Source organism: Myotis daubentonii, chromosome 20 (genome assembly GCF_963259705.1).
Source record: "Myotis daubentonii chromosome 20, mMyoDau2.1, whole genome shotgun sequence".
Classification (NCBI taxonomy): domain Eukaryota; kingdom Metazoa; phylum Chordata; class Mammalia; order Chiroptera; family Vespertilionidae; genus Myotis; species Myotis daubentonii.
The window spans coordinates 1,097,197-1,108,865 of NC_081859.1; the positions used below are offsets into that span (position 1 = coordinate 1,097,197).

The 11,669-nt window shown below is 62.8% G+C and overlaps 1 protein-coding gene across 1 annotated transcript; it reads right to left on the bottom strand.

The window, feature by feature from the left end:
- Nucleotides 1-59: 59 nt before the first annotated feature.
- LOC132222640 (uncharacterized) lies at nucleotides 60-5,344 on the bottom strand. The gene is made up of 6 exons (XM_059677834.1): nucleotides 4,906-5,344; nucleotides 4,458-4,546; nucleotides 3,087-3,236; nucleotides 2,146-2,321; nucleotides 1,539-1,683; nucleotides 60-266 (listed from the first exon to the last, which is right to left on the bottom strand). The coding sequence occupies exons 1-6, from the start codon at nucleotides 5,006-5,008 to the stop codon at nucleotides 60-62; spliced, it is 870 nt and encodes a 289-aa protein (XP_059533817.1). The 5' UTR covers nucleotides 5,009-5,344.
- Between the last annotated feature and the right edge of the window lie 6,325 nt (nucleotides 5,345-11,669).

The window sequence follows — 11,669 nt, forward strand, 5'->3', positions numbered from 1 at the left end:
GCCCTGGCTGGGGGTGTGATGGGGTCGGGAGGTGGCAGGGGGTACCTGGATGGGGGTGTTCAGAGGGTGGGCCCTGGGGACCAGAGGTACCTGACCGGGTCCATCCACTTGGTGGCATGCTCGCTGCCCCCGGCGGCCTCGGCACCCCCCTCCACCACGAGGAAGGACGTCTGGATCAGCAGCGCCATGAACAGCGGCGGGAACAGCGTCTGCACCTCCATCCGCCGGCTGGGCTCCAGCAGCAACTCATGCATGGCCCTGGTGGCCTGGGGTGGGCGGAGAGCGGGCACATGGGCAACGCTGGCCTCAGCTCTTGGGTCCACCCACAGTGACCATGACGGGCTGGCCCAGAAATCCCAGGCATGGGAGCCAGGAAACATCAAGGGAAATTCCTAGAATGCTATTATTTTAATTTCTTTTTTTCTTTCCCCCCCCCCCCCTTTAGCATGCTTTTTTTAAAACTATTGATTTCAGAAAGGAAGGGAGAGGGAGAGAGAAAAAAAAACATCCATGATGAGCTAGAACCATGGGTCGGCTGCCTCCTGCACGCCCCCTACTGGGCATGCGCCCTGACCAGGTTGGAACTGGAGGCCTCTTGGTTCCTGGGTCCACGCTCACCGCTGAGCCACACGGGCTGTGCAGAACACCATGATTTTACTAGTAAAGTGCTCCCCGCACTGCCCGTTGCTTATTGTCTCACCGTCCTAGAGAGTTAACAGGGCCTGGGGGTGTCGGTCCTCCCTAAGCCCCCGGGGAGAAATAGAAGCTACCCTGTCCCCCTAGGAGGCACGGTGGACTGCGAAACCCTCCCACGGATCGCACCCCAGACTCTGCAATGGCCCACCGGACAGAGAGGAGAAGGCGGCGGCCCAAGGAGCTCAGGACAGCAAGGCCCAGGCAGCGAGGATACTGCCTGCCCCAGTGCCTGACACAGGGCCCCGCCCAGACACAGAGCCCCGCCCAGACACAGGGCCCCGCCCAACCATAGGGCCCCGCCCAGACACAGGGCCCCGCCCAACCATAGGGCCCCGCCCAGACACAGGGCCCCGCCCAGACACAGAGTCCCACCCAACCACAGGGCCCCGCCCAGACACAGAGTCCCACCCAACCACAGGGCCCCGCCCAGACACAGAGCCCTGCCCAGACACAGAGCCCCGCCCAACCACAGGGCCCCGCCCAGACACAGAGCCCCGCCCAACCACAGGGCCCCGCCCAGACACAGAGCCCCACCCAACCACAGGGCCCCGCCCAACCACAGGGCCCGCCCAGCCACATGGCCCCGCCCAACCATAGGGCCCCGCCCAGACACAGAGCCCCACCCAACCACAGGGCCCCGCCCAACCATAGGGCCCCGCCCAGACACAGAGCCCCGCCCAGACACAGGGCCCCGCCCAGACACAGAGCCCCGCCCAGCCACATGGCCCCGCCCAGACACAGAGCCCCGCCCAACCACAGGGCCCTGCCCAGCCACAGGGCCCCGCCCAACCACAGGGCCCGCCCAGCCACATGGCCCCGCCCAACCCCAGGGCCCCGCCTACTATCAGCGGGGAGATCTGCCTCCTGTCGCTGGCCTCCGGCGCCCTGTGCTTCAGGTGCACCGTCAGCCTCCGCAGCAGGTGCTCCATGATCACCACGTAGCTCTGGGGAATGGACGCCAGGATCTCCCAGGGTTTGCGGTTCCCCCTGCGGAGGCAGGAGCGCAGCGGCTTGTCACCCTCCAGGGGCCCCGCGGCTCCCCGGCCGGTGCCCATCAAACTCACAGCCAGCAGAGCAAGGCCACCACCCCGATGCGATGCGAGCAGAAGAAAGCGAAGTGGGGACAGGAAACCCGTAGGGGAGCAAATGGCCCGTGTGGCCCAGTGGATAGAGCGTCGGCCTGTGGGCCGAAGGGCCCCGGGTTCGATTCCGGCCCAGGGCACCTACCTCAGTTGCAGGCTCCTCCCCAGCCCAGGCCCTGGTCTGGGCGCGTGCAGGAGGCAACTAGTCGATGTGTTTGTCTCACATCGATATTTTTCTCTGTCTTTCCCTCTCCCTTCCCCTCTCTCTCTAAATCAATGGGGAAACGTCCTCGGGGGGAGGACTGGGGACAAAAAGGAGTCGGATCCATTTGAGAAGGGGCGAATCAGAAGTCTGTGGGGCTCGCGCCTGGAGCTGGCGGGGGCCCACCTGTGGGACTGGTCCTGCATCTGGAGCAGCGTCAGGATGACGTCGTCGGCGTAGGCCTGGGCCAGCAGCTGCAGGACTTTCCTCATGGTCTCCTGGGCCGTGGCCTCGGCGATTCTGTTCATATTGTGGTAAATGAACTCCACCATTTCCGGGACCTGAGGTGGGAGGGCGGGGGGACAAAGGTTCCTTCCTGGATGCCCAACCCCTGCTCATCAGGAGACCCATGGCCGGGCACCTCCATAGCCGGGCACCCCCATAGCTGGGCACCCCCATAGCCGGGCACCTCCATAGCCAGGCACCCATGCAGAGGGCGGGGTGCAGATCAACAGAAATTAAAAAATATATTTTTAAAAATATATTTTTTATTGATTTCAGAGAGGAAGGGAGAGGGAGAGAGAGAGAGAGAGAACCACCAATAGGCTGCCTCCTGCATGCCCCCTACTAGGGATCCAGCCAAACCAGGCATGTGCCCTGACCGGGGTTGCCATCTTGATCTCCAGTAGGGGGCGTGCAGGAGGCAGCCTAGTGGCGATTCTCTCTCATCATTGATGTTTCTCTCTCCCCCCCCCCCCCTATTCCTTCTTCTCTGAAATCAAAAGGTTTTTTTAAAAAGAACAGGAAGGCTGAAACCGGTGTGGCTCAGTGGCTAGAGCGTCGGCCTGTGGACTGAAGGGTCCCAGCTTCGATTCCGGTCAGGGGCGTGTACCTGGGTTGCGGGCACATCCCCAGTGGTGGATGTGCAGGAGGCAGCTGATCGATGTTTCCCTCTCATCGATGTTTCTAGCTCTCTATCTCTCTCCCTTCCTCTCTGTAAAAAATCAATAAAATATATTTAAAAAATAAAAATAAAAATAAAAAGAGAACAGGAAGGAGGAACCCTGACATTGGCCTTGAACCGTCCGGCCCCTCACGGCTGCTACCTTCCCGATTTCCGGCATCGAGGACTTCAGGGTCATTCTTAGGATCTTGGACGCGGCCCTGACGTCGTCCTCCCTGTCGCTGGCCATGGCCTCCATGAACACCATGACGGCGTCCATCCTCTCCTCCGGGCTCAGGAATTCCCTGAAGAACTGGAGAAAGAAAAGGCGCTGTGGCCGCTGCCGTGGGGCCTCCCAGCCCTGGGGTCCCCCGAGGCCTCTGGACGCCCGGAGTCCAGCCACCAGGGTGCCGCGGGGGCCGGTCCCTGGCCAAGCACCAGGAGCCTCCAGCGCTGACGCCCCCCGGGTAGAAACGAGAGCCCGGACCACGCGACACAGGGGACCATGCAAAAGGCGTTTCCGTGTGGAACTTGGAACCCAGTCCGTCAGGTGGCCCAGTGGACGTGAGTCTGATGCTCAGAGCGAGCCGACTGACCGCCTGCAGCAAGGCCCTCGTGTCTGAGGCTGAACATTCTCCGGGCACTTCCCCAGGGCTGAGTCCCCAGGCGGCCTGGCCCTGTTGCCGGGGGCCAGGGGACCGCACACAGGACGCCCACCACCTCTGCCCTCCTGGAACTGACCATCAGGTAAACAGCTGACCGAGGTGAGTGTGAGCCAAGCTAAGAAGGGCCCGGCCGGCCGGCGTGGCTCAGGGGCTGAGCATCAACCTATGAACCAGGAGTCAGGGTTCCATTCCCGGTCAGGGCACATGCCCGGGTTGCGGGCTCGATCCCCAGTAGGGGCCGTGCAGGAGGCAGTCGATCGATGATTCTCTCTTATCATGGATGTTTCTCTCTCTCTCTCTTCCCCTCCCTTCCTCTCTGAAATCAATAAAAATCTATTTAAAAAAGAAAATCCGGGAGTCAGTGAAGAGTCAGATGGGGAATACCAGGCTGGCATTTGTATCTTAGAAAGACTTGTCTGACCGCAGCGCAGAAAAAGGTGTGACCTCAAACTTCAATCAACCGAGTGCTGCTAGCCTAGAGGCTAAGCCAGTGATGGCGAACCTATAACACATTCTTTTGGTTGATTTTTCTTCGTTAAATGGCATTTAAATATATAAAATAAATATCAAAAATATAAGTCTTTGTTTTACTATGGTTGCAAAGATCAAAAGATTTCTATATGTGACACGGCACCAGAGTGAAGTTAAGGTTTTTCAAAACGCCGACACGCTGAGCTCAAAAGGTTCGCCGTCACTGGGCTAGGGGGATGGGCCTTCCTTGGGGACATGCCCCTGTGTCTGTCTGTGTGTGTGTTGGGGGGGGGGGGGCGGGTTATGCCTCTGTGGCCCCGGCCAGGCCCTCCTTCTCCCCGGCACACGCTCCCCATCCGGGCACCCCCCACGCCGTGGGCAGGGAGCGGGAGCGTTACCATGGCGAGGTCCTCGATGTAGGCGAGCCACTCCCCACGGAAATGCTTCTGCAGCTCCCTCAGGATCAGCTCCGTCTTGTGTTTCATGCCTGAACCCAGAGCAGCCGTCAGGGCAGGGCCTCCGCGGGGAGGAGCACAGCCTGGCCCCTGCCCCTCCACTCAGATCCGCGGGGTCCACGCCGGATGGACGGACGGACGGACGGACGGACGTGTGACCAACGGCACGGGGAGCGCGCCCAGGGCCAGGCCCAGGGTCGGGGGAAGCTGTGCGGGGGGGCCCTCCAAGAACCTTCTGGAATCTCTTAACAGCAGGCATGGGTATTGAGTTCCTGTGGCGAAAGCTCGCCCGTGCCCGGCCATGGGGACCCGCCCCGCGCTGGGCTGGGCTGGTGGGTCAGTGGGTCCCCCCAGCTGCAGTCACAGGCCCCCCAGAGGCCCCCCCACTTACTTCTGTGCAGCACTAACACCTTGAACAGGTAGTGCAGCCCCTCCGAGGCCCCCGCACTGGCGTCGGGGCTGCGGCTCATGCAGAAGATGCCCAAGGTGGCCATCAGCCTCCCGCTGATGGAGAAGTCCGCCAGGTGCTGCGGGAAGAGGCGGCGGTCCCCCGGGCACCCTCAGAGGCAGCGTCCCCCCACCAGGACCGCCGGCCCCCTCCCCAACCTTCACTCAATCACCTGCCCGTAGGCGGCCCCCACCTGGCCGGCTCCACACAGGGAGAGCCCTTCCGCCTCAGCCCCCAGGGAGATGGGGCAGCCGAACCCCTGAAACCGCCAGGCCGGTGTGGCTCAGTGGGTAGAGCCTCGGCCTGCGGACCAAAGGTCCTGGGTTCGATCCCGGTCAAGGACACGTGCCTGGGTTGCAGGCTCCGCCCCGGCCCGGGCCCTGGTCGGGGCGCGTGCAGGAGGCGACCAAGGGATGTGTTTCTCTCACATCGATGTTTCTCTCTGGGTTTCCCTCTCTTCCGCTCTCTCTAAACATCAATGGAAAAATGTCCTCAGGTGAGGATTAACGAAAAACCCCCAAAAAACCACACATACACACACACACACACACACACACAGAGAAAAACAAGAAATCCATTAAAAAAAAAAAAAAAAAATCCTGAAACCCATTAGCTGTGGATCTAGGTCTAGGCCAGTGGTCGGCAAACTGCGGCTCGCGAGCCACATGCGGCTCTTTGGCCCCTGGAGTGTGGCCCTTCCACAAAATACCGCCTTCTGCACACGGGCCACGAAGTTTCAATCGCACTGTACGTGCGCGCCCGCACGTGGTATTTTGTGGAAGGGCCACACTCAAGGGGCCAAAGAGCCGCATGTGGCTCGCGAGCCGCAGTTTGCCGACCACGGGTCTAGGCCAAGGCCCCCCACCAACGCGTCTGCCCGTCGGGGCTCACTCAGCCGAGGGCAATGCCCCCAGGAGCAGAGAAGGCATGAGCCAGGAAGTAGCGGTGCCCTGCCCGCCCTCCGGTGCTGCCCTCAGAGCCACAGGCTGTCGGCCCCGCCCGGCTCACCAACAGCTCCGGGAAGTTGCAGGTGAAGCGCAGCAGGTGGGAGATGGTGTAGGCCGCCCGGCTCTGCTCCTGCTCCTTCTCCGACATCGTGAGCCACGGCAGGACGATCTGGAGGGAGGAGGGCCGTCAGCACCTTCTGTCCAGGGCCCCTCCCGCCTCGGCCTGAGCCCTCATCCTTGACGACAGAAGGCCAAAGAGACACACAGATGGGCCTGGCCGGTGTGGCCCAGTGCATAGAGCGTCGGCCTGCGGACTGAAGGGTCCCGGGTTCGATTCCGGTCAAGGGAATGGACCTCGGTTGCAGGCTCCTCCCTGGCCCGGGCACTGGTTGGGGCGCGTGCAGAAGGCAACCCATCGATGTGTGTCTCTCACATCGATGTTTCTCTCTGTCTCTGCCTCTCCCTTCCACTCTCTCTAAACGGGTATTCGGACTCCCTGGGGTACGCTAGGGACTGGGCCCCGCTGTTTGGGGCTAGGCTCTTCCCTGGGCCAGAGGGACCCCCAGCCCGTCCCCTGTCCCTGTCCGATCTCCCGACACGCACCTCCAGCATCCTCTGCAGCATGGCCATGTTGGGGTCCCGGCCGTCCATCACCAGGGCCTGCAGCATGTCGTCTAAGGCCTGGACCGTCTGACAAACAGGACATGGGGGGTTTGGGGGACAGACAGCCATGGTGTCCCCGTCGGCTCCTGGGCAACCCCCACCCCCCGGGCCCTCCTCAGGGGCCAAGAAAGTGGGGGCCCTTCCAGCTCGGCCGCTACACTCCAGGCTCCCCGAGCGCCGGCCCTCCCGGCCCTCCCGCAGGCTGGACCGGGGCCCCTCCCCAAAGGACGGCCAAGCAGTGGGGGGCGGGCACGTCGGGGTTCTCCCCTCACACACAGCCCCCGGGACCCTCCCCACGGGGGTCGTTCTGCTGGATCGAGGGAACTTCTATTCGAAAAACCGGGAGGATTGGGTATTCTATGGTCCGCGAGGCCTAAGAACCCCGGGTTTCCTCATTAGATGCTCTTGAGACAGAGGCTGTGGCCTGGCCGGTGTGGCTCAGGGGTTGAGCATCAACCTATGAACCAGGAGGTCACGGTGCGATTCCCGGTCAGGGCACATTCCCAGGGTTGTGGGTTTGATCCCCAGTGTGGGGCGTGCAGGAGGCAGCCGATCCACGATTCTCTCTAATTGTTGGTGTTTCTGCCTCTCCCTCCCCCTCCCTCTCTGAAATCAATAAAAACATATTTTTAAGAAGTCCACGGAAGCAGCCCACACGTATTAGACGAACTTAAGACGCAGCTCAGTGCAGTGGAAAGACCGCCAGCGCTGGGGCCGGCCTGGACATCGGGGCGCCCCTGGGGGTGGGGGCTCACCTGCAGGTAGAGGCTGGCGCTCTCCTTCCGGTTCTGGCTGGGCACGATGAGCGGCAGCGAGAACACGCAGGCGACGGCCGCGTTCACCAGGTCCAGCTTCTGGTCCAGGTGGAAGGGGGGGTCCACCTGGCTGGGGGGGCAGCGGGAAGGAGAGGGGGGCTGTGGGGGGCGCTCGGGGCACCGGGTCCGGGGCCTGGGACCTCGCGGAGGGACCTTCTCAGCTGCTGTCTCGGGGGCACAGGGAATGACAGGGACCTGAACCCCAAAACCCTTCTCCTGGGCTCCCCCTCAGAGCCCTCCCCACACCCACATCCTCCAAGGCTCCCAGTAGTGGAACCGGGGGGTCCCACCCCCACCCCGGATGCTGGTAGGTGAGGGGGCAGTCATGGGGCCCTGACACCCACACCCCCAAACCCTTGCCCTTCCTCCCAACCCCGTGTTCTGAGCAGGGGGACCCCGGGGACAGAGGGGGGGGCGCAGGGGGAACCTCAGAGCCACGATGGAGAGCATGGCCTGCTGGCGCACGCTGCTGGTCAAGAGCTCGCTGCCGCCCTCCTCCAGCATCAGGGTCTGGAAGGGCCGGGAAGAGGCAGGGATCCCGTCAGAGAGAGAGAGAGAGAGAGAGAGAGAGAGAGAGAGAGAGAGAGAGAGAGAGAGAGAGAGGGAGGAGCTGGCCTCAGGCCTGGGGGACCACCTCCCGCCCAGGGGAGCGGGGCCGGGCCTCCCTCACCTCGATTTTCTTGGCCAGCAGGGTCTTGGGTATGTAATTGTTCATAGAGCCGCTGGCCTGGGCGCGGACGGCACCGGCCAGGGTGTCCACAGCCCGCAGGAAGGTCATCTTGTCCAACTCGGACTAGGACAGAGCACGCAGCCGTCTGCCCCCCGGCCCTCCACTCCCGCCTGCTCCCGGCCACACCTGGGAGGCTCACGCCCAGCCCCCCTCAGACCGGCCGGCGTGGGTGCTCACCTGACTCCCCCCGGCCAGGCGCTCCCCAGGGTCCCGGCCCCGCTGCCTCCCCTGGGGCCCCAGGCTCAGGGTCTGTGAGCAACAACCGGTCTGGGGTCCTGACCACCCCACACGCCCGGGGGGGGGGAGGCGCCTACAGGCTGCACCCAGGTGCTTCCCAGCCAAGGGCTCCTAGGCCAAACCCAAGGCCGGGTTGCTCAGTGGTTAGAGCGTTGGCCCGGGTTCGATTCCCAGTCAAGAACATGTCCCTTCGTTACGAACTTGATCCCCTAGCCCAGTCAGGGTGCAAGCGGGAGGCAACTAATAGATGTCTCTCTCTCTCACATCGATGTTTCTCTCTCCTCCCCGCCCCACCCTACTCTCTCTAAAAAAAAAAAAAACTCAATGGAAAAAATATCCTCAGACCCGGCCGGCGTGACACAGTGGTTGAGCGTCGACCTATGAACCAGGAGGTCACGGTTCAATTCCAGGTCAAGGCACATGCCCGGGTTGCGGGCTCCATCCCCAGTGTGGGGCGTGCAGGAGGCAGCCGGTCCATGATTCCCTCTCATCATGGATGTTTATCTCTCTCTTTCCCTCTCCCCCCTTCTTCTCTGAAATCAATAAAAAAATATTAAATATACTAATATATATAAATATATAAATAAATAGAAATAGAAATAGAAATAGAAATAGAAATAGAAATAGAAATAGAAATATATCCCCTCAGGTAAGGATTTTAAAAAATCCAAGAGCCCTGGAGGCGGCCTCTGCTTCCTGCTCCCGGCTCAGCTCTCGAAACGAAACGTCCCCAAGACGCCCTCACCATTTCTCCGGGTCGGAGGAACCTCAGGATGGACTGGTAGGCCTCTCTCTCCGACTGGCGCAATCCTGCAAAGGGACGTCACCCGTCACCGGGAGCGCGGGGCTCGGCTGCCCCCTGAGACACAGCCCGGGAGCAGAGCCCCTCCCCACCCTCCGCCCAGGAGCCCCAGGAGCCAGCAGGGACCCTGGGGCCGGGGGAGCGGGGACCCCGGCTCTGAGAAGCCGCTCCTCCAGGCCCGGGGCCCCGCCGGGACCTCGGAAGCTCAGTGGGAAGACACCAGGGTTTCGGCGCCAACGGCCAGGGATGGAAGCGTGGGAAGAGGGAGACCTCGGGGTCACCCCCTGCGGCCACAACGCTGCTCCCACACGGGCATTGACATTCTTGAGTGTGAACGGGCTTAAATCCCCGAATCAGCCCGGCTGGCGTGGCTCCGTGGCTGAGCGTCCACCTATGAACCAGGAGGTCGGGGTTCGATTCCCGGTCAGGGCACAGGCCCGGGTTGTGGGCTCCATCCCAGTGTGGGGCGTGTGCAGGAGGCAGCGGGTCCGTGATTCTCTCTCATCATGGATGTGCCTCTCTCTCTCTCTCCCTTCCTCTCTGAAATCAATAAAAAAATAAATTTTTTAAAGATCAGCCTTGGGACCACCCCTCCTTGTAATGGGGTGGGAAAGCCCCCATCCAGGCCACCCTCCCTGAGCAGGGGCCCAGGAGGACGCGAGGCTGAGGCGTGAGGCTGAGAACGGAGCCCGTCCACCCCAAGGGGCGTCGGGAGGGGACGAAGCGATGAGGGCGGAGACGGTGTCAACGCCGGACCCGAAACCACATGTGCGCCCAGGCCACCCCCGAGCCCCGGCCAAGGGGAGCCCCAGGTCCCCAGCGAAATGTCAAACCGCCAGATGCAACGCCCCGGCCTTCCTCTCTAGGAGCCCGTGGCCTTCAGCAAAGGGGAGCCCCCACTTCCGTTTCCCGGGGGTGCAAGGGGGGAGGCGACATATCTGTCCTGGTCACGAGGGTGAGAGGAGCTAAGCCAGGGACGGCGAACCCTTTGAGCTCGGCGTGCCAGCATTCTGAAAAACCCTAACTGAACCCTGGTGCCGGGTCACGTAGAGAAATGTTTTGATATTCGCAACCATAGTAAAACAGAGACGTATACTTTTGATGTTTATTTTATATATTTAAATGCCATTTAACAAAGAAAAATCAACCCAAAAAAATGAGTTCGCGTGTCACCTGACACGCGAGTCACAGGTTCGCCATCACTGAGCTAAGCCGTCCGTCCGTCCGTCCGTCCGGGGACCTCTCTCTGGAGGGAGGGCGGGGCGGTGGCCATGGCTGAGACCGGGCGGGCCCACGGCTCACCTGTCAGGCTAGGCAGGCAGGGGGCGTGCCTCCGGGACTTGGTGCCGGCTCTCGGCCTGTTGGGGTCGGGGTTCATCTGTGGACAGTGGCCTGCAGCTTCCGATGACGACGGGGGCCGGGCCGGGCAGACGGTCCTTCCCAGGAGGGACGCAGCGGGTGCGCTGGACGGGCCAGGACGCGGGAGGCAGCGCTGGGCCCGGGCGAGGAGAGGAGCCGGCTGAGCAGCGCCCGGGCCGGGTCACGCCGCCCCCCCCCCACCCCCCCGTCCCTCGCCGTGGAAGATAGGGGACCCTCCGAAGGCCCGAACCACCCCAGCTCCCCAGGGCCCTCCCTGTGGGGGGACATCTCAGACCCGGAAGTGACCGCCAGTCCTGGCGTCCATGGCTCTGCCCCCGGGAGTCGCCGCTGAGGCTCCCCGCCCCCCACCGTCCCGTCCTGGTCCCCAATTCGCAATCCCAGCTGCCCTAGGAGAGGGGCCCCCGGAGGCCTGGACACGGCGGGGGACACGGAGCTACTGCCTGACCCTGTGTCCTCGCCCTGCCCTCGGGGTCCCCAGACGAGCACCCCCTAGATCGGGGGTGGGGTGCGTTTCTCCGGCCCCTCTGGACATTTATAACATCATTCCCGGGCCACACACAAGGGCGCCCTTCAACAGGAGCCTGCTCGCCAACCGGCCTGGCCCAGCCGTTGAGGAGCCCGGAGCCGGGAGGTCGGGGTTCGATTCCCGGTCAGGGGCACAGGCCCAGCAGGGGGCGTGCAGGAGGCAGCCGGTCCGCGATCCTCTCCCCTCATGGATGTTTCTCTCTCTCCCCCTCTCTCTGAAATCAATACAAATATTTTTAAAAAACAGGACTCGGCCCAACACTTAACGGACTGACCCCCGACGCCTTGGCAGGGCCAGACCGAGGGATTTCGGGGGCCTCACCCGGCCCGCGGGCCCGACGTTCCCCACCCCCACCCCCCGCCTTAGAAACCCCCGTGTGGGGGTCCCGCCAGCTCCCCCAAACCCTCCCCCCCAATCCTCGGAGCCGGTCGCCGCCTGGCCTGTGGCTGGGGAGCTGCCCGTCACTTTGGGCCTCACCCATGGCCATGGTCTCCAGTCCTCGAACCCCGTGCCTCGTTACCCACAATGCAGCTGGCCTGGGGCGCACGGGCCTCGGATCCCGGGGTCCCCACGTCCCCAGAGACCCTGGTGCTGGGCCCCTTCCCAG

Excerpts from the sequence above, each read along its gene's own strand:
- LOC132222640 (XM_059677834.1), bottom strand. The coding sequence starts at position 5,008 with ATGGCCACCTTGGGCATCTTCTGCATGAGCCGCAGCCCCGACGCCAGT. Across the intron at positions 4,547-4,905 it reads GGTGTTAGTGCTGCACAGAA|GCATGAAACACAAGACGGAG; the intron begins GTAAGTGGGGGG and ends CTCTGGGTTCAG. Across the intron at positions 267-1,538 it reads GGCAGATCTCCCCGCTGATA|GCCACCAGGGCCATGCATGA; the intron begins GTAGGCGGGGCC and ends CGCCCACCCCAG.